We start from the raw sequence: 14,951 nt of genomic DNA on the forward strand, positions 1-14,951 counted from the left end.
TTATTGAGTCTCTTAAAAAGCTTCTTACACACTTTGAACACATAACCAATGAGATGAATGATTTAAAAGAAAAATATGTTGTTTTGATGAAACAACAAGAATCAACTCTATTGGATTTGAAGGCATCTGAGGAAGGACTTAGAGGCTTTGACTTCATTTGTAGAACTTATGAAGACAAACTCAAGTTCCTTTGTCAGAAGCTACGAGAAATTCTAGTGGTGAAACTAAAAAAACTAGCTACAGTTTAGTCAATCTTTTAAATCAATTTTTCTCTCAACAATATAGATATAATAAAATAAAAATAGACAACTTAAATTAAAATAGATATAATACATAAAGAAAATTTGGTTAAACCGGCATTTAGTGTTTGTATTTCCGCTATTATTCAATAATGAGTTTGATAGATAACAATTTTATCGTGGGTGAAACATGTTACCTGTAAAAGAAAAAGAAAATTATCATTGATCGTAGGTATCATTGCTGCATTGTAATATGCGGATATATATAGTCCTCGTGAGCTTAGCTCAGTTGGTATGGACAATGCATAAGATATGCAAGGTCTTCTGGGGTTCAAAACTCAGCCACCACAAAAAAAAAATATATGCGGATATATAGAAAATATAAAGAAAATCCTAACTAATCATAACTAATAACAAGATAAGTGCTTCCGATCAAATAGATAAATATGGTTTATACCCTTTTTCTAACTAAAAATATGGTTACAATTTGTTTTCTCCTATATTTGGACTCTTTCTTTCATGATAACAAGATAAATGCTACCTGAAATAGATAAATGTAGTTTATACCCTTTTTTTTAACTAAAAATATGGTTAAAATTTGTTTTCTCCTATACTTGGATTCTTTCTGTCATCATACATACATATACAAATGCAAATAATGCATAGTTTAAGCTCGTTTACCTTCTTGTTGTTAATAACGAATAAAAAAGGATCAATAGAAAGGACAACTATTGCAACAGAAAATTGATTTTACTATATTAGAAGATGGAAGAAAACAAAACAACGGTGACTGGTAAGGAGACGAATATATGCTATAAGGTAAATGTGTTTGATCCCAAACATATATGGCAAACTCGAAATGTCCTTAAAGACGAGTTACCTGAAATTGCCACTGCGATTGCGTTTATCGTATTATTGTCTCGTATCATCTTCTTCATCTTTAAACCTCTTCATCAAAGTCGTATGATTTCATATATCACTGTAAGTACGTAAATTTATGAATTATTTTATTTGTACTATTAACGTTTGTTCACTCAACAATTTTTATATTTTTTGACAACGTAGTAATAATAACATGGGATAAGTGTGTATTTGACTTTGTTTTGATAAAAATTGGTTTTGAATAACTTAATTTGTAAAATTAATTTTGCTTAAAACGAGGTTGATGTAAAAATTATTGTATTTAGGTATATTCACGTAAAAATGAAGATTACACAAATTGAATTTTTTTTATTTTATAACTCCTCTGTGATCATCATTTAACAAAAGACCTTAATTAAGGATGAGGCAAAAACCTCTAACCAAGAGATCACCTGGGAGTTGATAGCAAGTTTCGCAATACCTCCAAGCTGATCTCAATAATTAGTTATTTGAGAAATTAATATAACAAATGGATTCAATATTTCTTCGATACATCTAGCCTTTTTTTTTTATATAGACACAATGATTGAATATATATATATATATATATATATATATATATATATATATATATATATATATAATAAAATTACTACAAATGAAATCCAAGATTTAAGGTTAAAAATTAATTTTGGAGACAAAAGTTCCAAATTCTTGCTTCAAATTACAATGAATCCTAGAGTTAAAATCATTCATACCCAAGAACAGTCAAATATTTCAAAATTAATTATGTGTTTCTAAAATCACCTTTTTCAATCCAAATATGCATTAAACCTACCATATTATCTTATAGTTTCTATCATGTTTTACTGCTCATTCTTTTCCATAATGAGTGATTCATTTGACCATTTTATACAAATTAAAAAAAAATGATAAATAAAGAGATAAAGTAATTGTTTTATTAAATTATTTTTATCAAGTATTAGTGTATTCAACATTAACTTTAATGTAAAGTGAACAATATTGATGTGAGTTAGGAGTGATAAAAATATACTAATTAGAGAATAAAATGAATAAAAAAAATCAATATTTATTTTTGCAAGGGCAAAAGAGATTATATTATATATAAATTAAATATACCATTAACGCAGGGAATGCTAGCTGATAAAGATATGGATCATTAAAATGTTGTTTACAAATACACCCTCAACCCAACAACCAAAGTTCCTAAACAAAATTATATTGAAAATTGAAATTGTCATTTATTTTGGAAGAACCTTTTGTTAGAAATTAGTCACTAATCGTAAAATTGATACCCCATGTCTATCTTGAACTATGTCTGAAAGGAAACACATTGATGGCCACACGTCTATATGTTTTTTTATAATCAAATGGAAATTACATGTCTCCATGTTTGTTAATACATACAAAATTTGTAATTGTAACAATTTTTTGGTGTTCCAAATTATTAAATGTAGGTTGGTTTCCTACTAACTGGACCATTATTTATGATATCCTCATATGTTTCCCTCTTTACTCCAACTTCGATAATCAACATTGAAGTTCTATCACATATTGGTGTCATATACTACACATTTATAAGTGGTTTGGAGATGGACTTGAATGGCATTTTACATGTTAAAAAGAAAGCTGCAACCATTGCGATTTCCGGGATCATCTTTCCAATGATGATGGGACCACCGTTATACAATCTACATCGAAAATTTTATGGAAATGATGATGAATCTAAACTTGAAAAAAGCACAATGAAAGTTTATATAGAATGGACTTTAATTCTCACTGTGACAAGTTTTTCAATTGTAGCTCACACACTTTCTGAGCTCAAACTTCTTAATACTGGTCTTGGTCAGACTGCATTAACAGCATCTATGATCAGTGACACATATTCTTGGATTTTATACACAGTTATTCTTCCATTTTCAATTAATGGTGTAGGGGCAATATACTCAGTGTTAAGCACTGTCATATTTGTTTTCATTTGCATTTTTCTGGTGCGTCCAATCATTATAAAGTTCATTGATCGCAAGACTGAAAGAGATGAATGGAATGATAAACGATTACTCTTTCTTGTGATGGGGATTTTTGTTTGCTCATGCATAACAGATATTCTTGGAACACAAGACATTGTTGGGGCTTTTGTGTACGGGTTGATTTTACCTCACGGTAAATTTGCTGATATCGTCACTACAATGACTGATGATTTTGGCGGCGGGTTTCTAGCACCGCTCTTCTTTAGTCGTAACGGAATGCGATTCTTTGTGAAATCCATATTTCAACATCGAAATTGGCCCTTAACACTTGTTATTATAATCTTGTTATGTGTTCCGAAGATTTTAAGCACTTTGTTTGCCACTTTCTTTTTTGGTATGCGTACTCAAGACAGTTTTGCTCTAGGCATGATTCTCAATACAAAGGGTGCCCTTGCATTGATAATGCTCAACACTTCTTGGGATAGAAAAGTATTGATATATTATTATTTACTCTATATGATTTTTAATTACTCATAAGTCAAAATTATATCAATTTAAACTTTGATTTGTTATAATGTGTCATTGCAGATTCTTTCTGCACCCACCCATGCTGTTTTAACTGCTGCAGTACTTTTAATGACTATAGTGGTGCCTCCCACAATCAATGCCATATATAAGCCTAGAAAGAGATTTGAGCAGAACAAGCTAAAGACTATACAGAAGCTTAGACTTGATGCAGAGCTTAGGATTCTAACATGTGTTCATAATACTCGCCAGGCTACAGGGGTTATCAGCCTCGTTGAATCTTTCAATGCTACTAGAATTTCCCCTATACATGTTTTTGCACTTTACCTTATTGAACTCAAAGGACGTACTGGTGCACTTGTTGCTGCTCATATGGATAAGCCTAGTAACCAACCTGGAGCGCAAAATCTTACAAGATCCCAAGTAGAGCAAGAAACCATTAATAATACATTTGAAGCATTTGGAGAGGCATATGATGCTGTCAGAGTCCAAACCTTAAATGTTGTGTCATCCTATTCAACCATTCATGAGGACATATATAACTCTGCTAATGAAAAACGCACAAGCATGATTATCCTTCCATTCCATAAACACTTAAGTTCATTAGGTGCACTCGAAACAACTAGTGTAGCATACAAAGATATAAACCAGAATGTGATGCAAATTGCACCTTGCTCTGTGGGAATCTTTGTTGATCGTAATCTTGGGTCAATAACAAAAATGAACTTTCGAATTTGTATGATCTTTATTGGAGGTCCTGATGATCATGAAGCCTTAGCTGTTGCATGGAGGATGGTGGGGCACCCAGGAACCCGATTATCATTGGTTCGGATGCTCCTGTTTGATGAAGCAGCCGAAGTAAATACTACAAGTCATTATGAAGTACAAGGCGTATTATCTGTTGTAATGGATAATGAGAAGCAAAAGGATTTAGATGAAGAGTATGTGAATTCATTTAGACTGAAAGCAGTGAATAACAATGATTCTATATCATATTCAGAGGTTGATGTCCATTCAAGTGAAGATATTCCCACAATCCTCAATGATTTAGACAAATTTGGTTATGATTTATACATAGTTGGACAAGGGAATAGTAGAAATGTTCGAGCCTTTTCAAATTTATTGGAATGGTGTGATTGTCCAGAACTTGGAGTTATAGGGGATATGTTGGCATCAAACAATTTTAGTTCGGGCTCATCTGTGTTAGTTGTGCAACAATATGGGTATGGAGGAATAGTTTCGGGAAAGCAACCTAACTATGTGTCCACTTATAACAATGGTTTTGAGGCACTTGTCGTGGAGACACAATAAGAATAATGGTTGGTGAGGAACTAATTTGAGTTCAACGAAAAGATTTGCTTGCAAACATTCAAGCAAGTTTGAGACAATTTTGGAATTTTATTTTGTTTTAAGTTTTGGTACCTCGAGTTTTACTGTTCCATTTTAGTTGCCTACAATGGTGTAACTAGCTACATTTGCATCTCAAAACATGAAAAATGTATATATTTTTTTTAGAGTTGTAAGGTCCTCTCTTCGTTAAAAATGTATATAAAAAATTTATGTTTGATTATAATTTTGGTACCTTGTTTTTACTCTTTCAAGAAAATATACTCCACATTTCAAAATCCCCCAACATTTCTCCATGACTTGTATAGTTTTGGTACCTTATTTTTACTGGTTCACGAAAATAGACTCCACATTTCACGAAATTTTATATCTTATAAAACAAAATAATGAATACGACTCCTTATTGGTTTTAGAAACAACTCCCAATGGAAAAAAGAGTATAAACTCTCCATGACTTATAAAACAAATAAGATATCTTATAAATAAGTCACGAAAATATTGAATATCTTATAAAACAAAAGTATAAAACGAAAATATACTCCATGACTTACAAATTTTATATCTTAACAAAATCAAGGAAGAGAAACATAGGAAGAAAAGGATAAAGGGGTCAGATTATGCATCAAAGTAATACAGATAAATATGAGAATTCACACAATAATATTTATTTACATATATATACACAAGGTCACATAATCATCGACAGGTGCGCACTGTGCGCGATAGTTGTGTCCCTATACCTCAAAAAACAAAAGGTTAAATTGTATTTTTGGTCCCTTAACTATTTAGGTAGTATCGCTTTGGTCCCTTAATTAAAATCCGATTTATTTTGGTCCCTTAACTTCTCTCTGTTACACATTTTGGTCCTTTCCGTTAGTTTTAATTCAAAAGCGTTAGGTTTTCTTCATCTACTTCTCCTCTTTTTCATCTTCATATCATCTCCATCAACCTTCAACAACAAGAATCCCAAAAAAATACCAGAAGAAAATGAAGAAAACCTAACGTTTTTGAATTAAAACTAACGGAAATGACCAAAACGTGTAACAGAGAGAAGTTAAAGGACCAAAATAAATCAAATTTTAATTAAGGGACCAAAGCGATACTTCCTAAATAGTTAAGGGACCGAAAATACAATTTAGCCAAAACAAAATCTTCCTTCTTCCTCATTCAAATACACAAATTTCTCTCATCTTCAACTTCTCTCTAAAACCTCCATAACCCCAACCTTCAAACCTCCATAACTTTCTCCAAACTTCACCAAATCACACAATTTTTAAACCAAAATAACTCTAAACTTCACCCCAAACCCAATTAATCCATCAAAAACAACAATCATCCGTCACAACCCATAAACCCATAAATTCGTATACCCTAAAACCCTAACCCAAAAACCCCAATTTCTTCATCAATCCTCACCACAACACTCAAATTTCTTACGTAAAACCCAAACTCATCACTAAAACCACCTTTCCCACACAAAATCTTACCAAAACCTAACCTTCACCCAATTCAAATTAGGTCAATGGCTTCAAAGAGAAAAGGTGGAAAATTTGCTTTATGTTGGTACTAACCCACAGGTACAAGATCATGGTGATGATAGTGATGATGAGGATGCGGAAGATGCTCACTTGCAGGATGATCCGGTGCACCATGACCATGAAGCCGGCGGACAATATGATAATGACCGGTGGACATGGATGCAAAATGAAATCCAAAGGATGAGCACCGAGCAACAAAGACAAGGTGCTAAAATTTCAGGGCTACGCGGTGATGTCCAAAGAGGCAATCGTATGCATGAAGAAAATAACCGCATGCTCTTGAGAATGATGCAACACCTCAACCTCCAGGATCCTCCACAAGGCCCCCAATAAATTGTGAGCTTTTTCCCTTTTCCTTTTTCTTTTATCTCTTGCAAAAAATTTCTTTCTTTTTAAATCATTGAGGACAATGCTTTACCCAAGTATGGGGGGAGTCAATAAAATGTCAAGTGTCGTATTGTTTCCAAACTCCCTTGAATTTTAATTTTTTGTTTTGTTTTGTTGCGAAAAACATGTAAAGCAGCTTGTTTTTATTGTAAATTATCACATAAATTTTTTTGTTGTCTCTTCCAAAATGGTTGTTTCTTGTACATGAAAGTGATTTCTTGTGTTTTAAGTGTTCTTGCTATACCCACATGAGAAAAGCACAAAGTTGCAGTCTTTGAGTAAGTGTGTAGGTAGGTATTTTAAGGAGCACGTTCTAACTTTAGTGTTAGATTGACCCTTAAAAGTCTTCAGATTAAAAGTTATATAAGTTTGTGTGGGGAGAAAAGACTTAAAAAAATAATAATAAGTGATCGTAAAGAAACCGGTAATGGTTGGTCACAAAGACATTAACATGATCAAATGCCTAAAACTAGGTTGATTATCAAGAGGGTCGAAAGAAAATATATTTATAGGGGTACATCATTGACTCTGGGGGCAGGAGCTGTCCTACCTGACTTCCCGCGTGAAGATGGTGTCATCCTGAAAACAAAAAGTAGCTTCTGTAATTCCTTACAAAACAAAAATGTCGATTGATCCAATGATCAAATAATTCTCATCTCTCTTATATGAAATGAAGAAATGACTTTTCTCGGTTGGTTTAGTGTTAAGGTTAGAACCTGTTTCCTCATAATATATCTTACACGGGAGCAAGAAAAGGGCTGGACCACACACACACACACACACACACACACAAGAAATCATCTAAAATATTTTAAAGTTGAGTACTGTAATCGATGTTGATCGCCTCTTTCTTCCCTTCAAAATCACTAACCTGATGATTTGCCTTGTAAAGATCACATCTCTCATTTAATCTTGAGATTTTATTGTCCAAATATTTTATCTTCAAAGATAGCATATATTTTTCATAACGAAGAATATCGATCTCTTCAGAGTCAACAAGTAATCGACTACCCGACATTGTTACAAAACTCAAAGAAACATTTCAGTAGCAATGCACAAAGAAATAGAAATGAATAGCATAAATCATAATTTTTTTTCAATTTTTTTTCTTTTCAATATATAAACAAAAAAAATATAAATGACAGAAATCCTAAATAATAACAAAGTTACCAAGTTGAAATGATTTAACAGTCCCCGGAAACGGCGCCAAAAACTTGATAGACTTTTAGCAAGTGTACTAAAAATATATCGAAGTAATAAAATTTATAAGTTCGTATTAACAGGGACTGTTTCAATTTCTACTCGGCAAAAGCGTTAAAATAAAGAATTTAACAAATAAAGGGTATGTAGAGCATATATTTGATTGAGTTCAACAACAAAAAATAAATGGTTTTGGAAAATATAGAGATAAAAAGTGCTCAGGTCTTTCGAATCAATTAATTATCGATGTTTGGTAAATTGCACTTAGTCTCTACAATTATTCTCCTAGACTCACGACAAATTAACAAAATAGTTTTGATCAATCCCTTGACTCAGAACACTCTTCTCAAGCTACAAAACCCTAATCCCTTAGGCGAGTTCGTAACCGTTGAAGGCTTTATGAACGTTAATTTTTATGTCATAACCCAACAATCATCTATCCCTAGACTGACCAGTTAGATTAACCAGAATTATTAGATTCAATTCAATAACTAGGGTCGGTAGTCAATTGATATTTGAATTCAGTTTATATGTGATCACTATACAAAAAACATTAAGAGCAAACAATTCTGAATAAAACTAGGATTATAATTGTATTGAAAAGAGTTTATACAATCACATGGTTCAAACAACTCAAATTAAAATCATCTCAGACCTAATCAAAGGAAATTAGCTAGACATGATCAAAGGATAAACAACATAGTAAAAGAAAATAAACCGATAGAATTCCGTCGTTGTCGGCGTTGCTCCTCAAATTAATTCCAATCGCTACTGTTGATGTTGATGAAGTTCTTCTATGTTCATGTGCCTTCCTCTCTCGTGACGCGTGTGGCTTCTTTTCTTCCAAAACCAAAATTGTGATACCGTAACGTCAATTCCTTTTCTGTACTGTGCGCAGCCTTTATAACAATTGCCAATCCTTCTTTTTATTCTCCGGTCAACCAAGGCAAATTTGGGTCAAAGGCCCATTCCATTATTTTCTCCTCTCTCACCTATGTATCACGTTGCTTGAATATATATGTAAGGAGACATACTAGTTTTTCTCTATTTCAAAGTCAATGAAACACATTTTCTTTTCTTCAATGGTCTGCCACGTTGTGGCTCATTTTGTTGGTCATTTAGCCACCATTAGCACTAATAGATGATAATAATATACTCTTTGACTCAATAGATTAAAAACGACTGTTTATTTAAAATGACTTTAAATTAAATACTAAACTAATAAAAATAGACCAAAAACTTAACTAAAAAGACTCTAAAGATAGTGTATGACTGACTGTCATCAGTTATTTTAGTATATTTTATTTAGATTTTATGTGTTTTTATTTACTTTTTAGAACTATTTTACTTCAATTGCTTGTTATTTAATTTCAGGAACAAATATGGTGAAAGATTGAGTCTTGGAGCAAAAGAAAGGGTTTTAGAGCATAATTGAGGAAAAGAATGAATGATTAAAGCTTGTTTGAGAAGAAAGCTAAAAAGGGAGAAATTCTGTCATATTTATGTGTTGATTTGGTGCATATTTATGTGCAGATTTGGTGCATATTTATTTGCAGATTTAGTACAATTATATGTATTGATTTGGTGTAAGTTTATATCCGATTTAGTACAAATCTATGTCCCGATTTAGTGCAATTTTATGCTGCTCCCTTAGCTATAAATAGAGGAGCCATCAGACTTGTATATTCATCTCTTGTTCTTGGAAAATAATAAGTGGCAATTGTTTTCTTTGAATAAAAGTTCAACCTTTATTTTGTTTTATGTTCTTCTTCTTCTCTTCTATGTCTACAATGAACATGAGTGAGTAGACTTCTTTGTCTTGGGATTGTTAGATGAGTCTAATGACCTAATCCCTATCAAACAAAGCCTCAAACCCTAATTTTATGTAAATCTATTTTTTAATCTATTTCACCGTTTTTATAATGAATTAACAAGTATTAATCGATGGACCGAAAGGCGAAGTTTAATAGTTGTTAATTCATAATCACAAATATCAAGCGAAGGATTGAAAGATGAAGTTTTGATATTGGAACAAGTGAAATTATACAATGATTGCGAAACATGAAAATAGTCTAGCAAACCTTGAGACAATAAAGTTTCGAGCTTCAAGGATTTCAATAGCAATCAACCATGAAAATAGGCGTGGTTGCTAACGAAACACACTCACTGGGACCGAAAGGAGATGTGATACGCTAAAGAGAAACTTGTCTTTAGAAAATAGGTCCAGCAAAAGGTTCTAGGTTTAGGGTCTGGTTTGTGAAGGATTTGTCACCATGACGAACCAATAATCCCAAGGCGCTTTTATTATTATTGTTATTTTCTTAAAACAAAATCCAACTTTTCAACTTAAACTCTATTCTAACCATTGTTGACAAGTTAATTGAATTCATAACTCTATGTGGGAACGATATCTTTTTATTGCTACATCGGTAAACCGTGCACTTGCGGATTTACTGCATCACACACCATCAGAACAATTTATAAAATAAATTAATTAATCAACAAACAAGCAATGAACCATAATCAACACACAACAGATAAATACACAAAACATTCAATCAAAATAATTCACATATTTCAAATCGTATACGATACATTCACACAAAATAGTTGTATTCCAAAAATACCCTTTAATGATTAATCATCTCCCACCTGAGTACTTTACCGAATACTCTTGCGCAACAATTACAGAATGTTGACTCTGTTGCTCAATTTAAAACACTTCCAAGTTACCTTAGAGCTGAAATCAAGACAACCAACATAGTGGAAAAACATAATGCGTGCATATCAAGGCATTCTGTAACATCCCCAATTTCAATGACCAAATATCATCTCACTATTGTTGTTGTTGTTCTTCTTCTTCTTCGTATAATTATCACCATTGTTATTTATTGTAAATTTTATTTAAGGAATTACTCTTTTTGGTATTGGAAAATAATCATTTATATGGAATATGAGTTAGTATTGAAAAACTAGATAAATTGGTATTGGGGGTAGTTATGAGATTAGCTCAAATATCGGAGGGTAGCATATGAAATTGCAACAAAAGGTAAAGTAAAGAGTAGAAGAAAGAGTGGGAAAAGAAAAAAAAAACATAACATAAAAGAAAAGGAAAAAGAATGAGAGAGAGAGAGAGAGAGCGAGAGAGAGAGAGAGAGAGAGAGAGAGAGAGAGAGAGAGAGTAGAGTAGAGTAGAGTAGAAAATAAGCTTGAAAACCATACCCTAGATGTGATAAGAGGGCAAGAAGAAGCTAGAAACAATAAGGTAAGGTAAACTCCAAATTTCTCATAGTTTTTATTTAAATAAACATTTCTTAGCATAACCCAAATCTTCATTTTTATTGCATGCATGGTATGAGAACTAATGGGTATTGATAGGAAGGATTGAAGAATGGGGTACAAGAGATTTTTTGGAATGTAGGCTATGGTTTCAAATTGGGAAAAGTAGAGGAAAAATCAAGCTTTGGGTTTAAATACCTTAAGGTAACATAATCTTAAACCTGAACCTTAAAAACTCTTTAGGGTGTACTTAGGGTTGTTAAAATTGATTTATGAATACTTCTTTCTCTATCTTTGCTTGCATGCTAAATATTTTTTTTATTTTTTTATAGACAAAAAGATAGGTGAGTCAGAAGGATAGATACCCCATTGTATGTCGTCTACTCATAAACTATTATTAAAAAAGGGAAAATATATATACAAGAGGGGGGGGGGGGGGGGGGGGGGGGGGGGGGGGGGGGCAAACCAAAACCGTCAAAAATCAAGAAGAAGAAAAAAAATGGCCCAATAAGATAAGGTATTGCTCAACCACCCTTAGGTTCACTCTTTGAACAAGTGTTGTAGGAATTAAGTTTACTAAAAAAAAATTTCTGCTTCTTCGTCAGATAAGGTGTAAAAGGGATGTCAGCATCTTTACCTTGAATAAGGTATTCGCTAACTATATCAATTTCCTTCTGAAGTTGTGGATCAATTTGTGTAGCTACCTTTATCTGTGTAGCCATAGTACGTTGAATTAGTTGAACATCCTTTATCAAAGGCAGCGGATTTGTAGCCAAAGTGAGAACTGGCTACTGCAATTCAACCACATGCTCATTTGCAATATGCTCTAAACCCGTGTTATTCAATGGTGTCTGTGACTGGTGCCTAACTATCTCATCGGTGACGTTGTGCAACGGCATGTGAAACGAAGTTTGAGACTTTTCTATATTTGTTGTATCAAGAGAAATAACAGAAATACAACTTTCTACATGCGCATCAATACGATATGTTGGCTGCACATTATGAGTAACAAGTTCAATCACTGGCAGGATGTTACATTATGTTCAATACTTTTTCACTGACTTGCATGCTAAAGAATTAGTGTTTTACATATTGATTTCTTTTACAAATTATGTTTTGAACAAGTTTAGAAACATTGTTGTTAATGTTATGTCCTTCAGGATAAACAATTTGCATTTTTGTGAAATCAGAGAATTGGTTGTTATTAAATAATTTTTATGTGATATAATAGATTATGGAATAAAGACATACATTTTAGTATTTTCTACAAATTTATAATGACGCAGCAGAGATAAATAGATATAACATTAGCTATAGGAATTGGTTTTGAGTCAAAGGCATTAGATTGAAAGGATTATTTTTAGTACTTCAATATTCCAATTTTTTTATAATTTTAGATCGATTATATAATTTACAGTGATTGTCTGAATTAGGCTACCCTGTTTTGTAAATTACGTTGCACTAGTACTTAGCTTAGAATATTTATATCTTAAGGTAGGAAACTCGTTTTGAGTAAAACCTATTGGATTTGAAAGCTAGAATATAATAATATGTGATTGGAAAATATTGTAAATTTATGTTTATTATACACATTTTCGTGACATTGTGAATGAGCCAATCTGTTTTATAAATTTTTCTGCATCAGTCATCTTAGAACATCTATATTTTGAGCTAGAAAAGTCTTTTTCGAGTGAGGCTAGTTGCATTTGAATGAAAACATATAGTAGTTTTCTCGTGTAACCAAAAAAAATATAGTAGTTTTCTCATATTGAATTTTATAATTTTAGAATTTACCTATATGTTTCAGTGACAATGTAAACACAGGCACCAAGTCACAGAAATTAAGGTAACATTGTTAACATTTTTTTTAAACCAGGTATCCTCCGCACACGCAATGGCCGAGACTAATCCTTCAAGCCTTCTGGGATCCAAATGGGTGACAAACTCTCCCTAAGAGTTTAACAATGATGCATGCCCAAGACTGGATTCAAACCAAAGAGTTTGGATAAGTTAGAAGAGACTTGTGTCACCTCATCTAAACGTTCTTGGATGTAACATTGTTTACTTTAGAAAATCAAAACTTTAGACTAGATTCTCATTAATTGTATTCTATCATATATATATATATATATATATATATATATATATATATATATATATATATATATATATATAGAGAGAGAGAGAGAGAGAGAGAGAGAGAGAAAGAAAGAGAGAGAGAATCCGTTGACATCAGGTATCAACAAACTCGTTAACACCAAATCTCATCCGTATATTGTTTTAATTCAAACGCCCATAATTATTCATTTAATTTACTCCCATGAACCTTTTTCCTTTGACTGCCCTCTGTTGGGCAAACTGTTCTGATTTTGTTCTCCTCAATCTCAATAACAAAATCACATCTATCCGTCTCCAACAAAGAGAATTCTTTATATTTATTTTTTTTTCTTTATACAATTGGCAGCACCTCAATGGATTTCTGATCTCTCTATACAACTGAGCTATCTCAATTTAAAGGGTTTTTCATTTTCCAAAAATCATAAAACGATACAACCCTAAGAGTATTTTAATTAACTATTAAATTATGGTTAAATCACTACATTTCTCTCCAATTGCAATCATTGTCATAAACATTGCATAAAGTTCCTGTACCGAAGAGAATAAAGAGATGTAGACATGAATGCATTAACAGGTGTGTGGATCTACACCGCAAGAGAAATAACATGAATCAAGTGCGGAGTGGATCTAGTAAATTAATGAGAGCTATTGGATGAAATAAAATAGATAGTTAAGATTTGGTATCAACGAATCCATTACCCGGTATCAATAGATCCTGACTCATATATATATATATATATATATATATATATGGGGGCTGTTAACTTGCACCCACCTAAAAACACTAAGGTGCAAGTTAACAAGCTGCACCTACTTGTACTTTACTAAAACACCATTTTGTCTCTATTAAACTTTATTTTAATTAAAAGGACATTTTTGTAAATAGCATAAATAATATTTGTTTATAATAGAAAAACATGGGTGTTTTGGTAAATAACTAGTAGGTGCAGCTTGTTAACTTGCACCTTAGTGTTTTTAGATGGGTGCAAGTTAACAGTGGGGGCTGTTAACTTGCACCCACCTAAAAACACTAAGATGCAAGTTAACAAACTGCACCTACTTGTACTTTACTAAAACACCCTTTTGTCTCTATTAAACTTTATTTTAATTAAAAGGACATTTTTGTAAATAGCATAAATAATATTTGTTTATAATAGAAAAACATGAGTGTTTTGGTAAATAACTAGTAGGTGCAGCTTGTTAACTTGCACCCACCTAAAAGCACTATATATATATATATATATATATATATATATATATATATATATATATATATATATATATATATAGGGTTTTGCTAGAAGACATGCAACATCCCGCTTTTCAGCGATAAGAATTTTACCCATCAGAGGTTAAGTGATGAAGAATGTTAAGTACGACAGAAGATATTATTATGTGATGTCAGTCAAATACGGGTTGAACAATCAGTGACGGAGAATGTTGTCAAAGATATTAGTCAAGCCGAG

General features: G+C 32.2%; 1 protein-coding gene across 1 annotated transcript; it reads left to right on the plus strand.

Annotated features, from left to right (window-relative positions):
• The first annotated feature begins 917 nt into the window (after positions 1-917).
• Positions 918-5,189, plus strand: LOC146937115 (cation/H(+) antiporter 15-like). Its single transcript, XM_085751565.1, has 3 exons — positions 918-1,220; positions 2,579-3,580; positions 3,680-5,189. Exons 1-3 carry the CDS (start codon positions 1,005-1,007, stop codon positions 4,925-4,927), a joined length of 2,466 nt encoding a protein of 821 aa, XP_085607691.1. The 5' UTR covers positions 918-1,004; the 3' UTR covers positions 4,928-5,189.
• The last annotated feature ends 9,762 nt before the right edge of the window (positions 5,190-14,951 follow it).

This window comes from Medicago sativa, chromosome 3, assembly GCF_051527215.1.
Source record: "Medicago sativa cultivar Bolivia chromosome 3, Bolivia_mono, whole genome shotgun sequence".
Lineage (NCBI taxonomy): Eukaryota > Viridiplantae > Streptophyta > Magnoliopsida > Fabales > Fabaceae > Medicago > Medicago sativa.